Here is a 512-nt window from a genome sequence, read left to right as displayed (position 1 = left end):
CTATGGAGTTTTGGGGCGCATTTTGGGTATCCCTATTACAGATAGGGTTTTGGGGTCCCCCATCGCCCCCTGTAGGGTTTTGGGGCGCACTTTGGGTATCCCTATTACAGATGGGGTTTCGGGGTCCCCCATCGCCCCCTGTAGGGTTTTGGGATGCCCTTTTCGGTGCTCCTTGCCCCGTATTGATGCTGAGGTGTCTTTTGGGGTGCACCTTTAGGTGCCCCATGATGGTTTTGGGGCGCACCCCGGGTATCCCCAATACAGATGGGGCCACTTTTAGGGTCCCCACATCTCCGACATATGGGGGGTGCTGGCATCGATCCGAGGGGCTGTGAGCAATGCAGCCCCTTTTGTGTCTCCCCCCACCCCAAACCCCCAGCCAAAGCTGCCGACCCCAAAAGAACGGAGGAGGAGGAGGAGCTGATCGACATCGATCTGAACGCACCCGAAACGGAGCGGGCGGCTCTCGCCATCCAGGGGAAATTCCGCCGCTTCCAGAAACGCAAAAAGGA

General features: G+C 58.4%; 1 protein-coding gene across 1 annotated transcript; it reads left to right on the top strand.

Moving 5' to 3' along the window:
- Positions 1–13: 13 nt before the first annotated feature.
- PCP4L1 (Purkinje cell protein 4 like 1) lies at positions 14–507 on the top strand (the record flags this gene model as incomplete). Its single annotated transcript, XM_010728015.3, has 1 exon — positions 14–507. A coding segment is annotated over exon 1 (243 nt), but the record flags the coding sequence as incomplete, so codon positions are not given.
- Positions 508–512: the final 5 nt, after the last annotated feature.

The sequence above is a fragment of the Meleagris gallopavo genome, unplaced genomic scaffold (assembly GCF_000146605.3).
Source record: "Meleagris gallopavo isolate NT-WF06-2002-E0010 breed Aviagen turkey brand Nicholas breeding stock unplaced genomic scaffold, Turkey_5.1 ChrUn_random_7180001951671, whole genome shotgun sequence".
Classification (NCBI taxonomy): Eukaryota; Metazoa; Chordata; class Aves; order Galliformes; family Phasianidae; genus Meleagris; species Meleagris gallopavo.
Note: the sequence above shows the minus strand (reverse complement) of the source record. Positions and strands in the feature narration are given on the sequence as shown.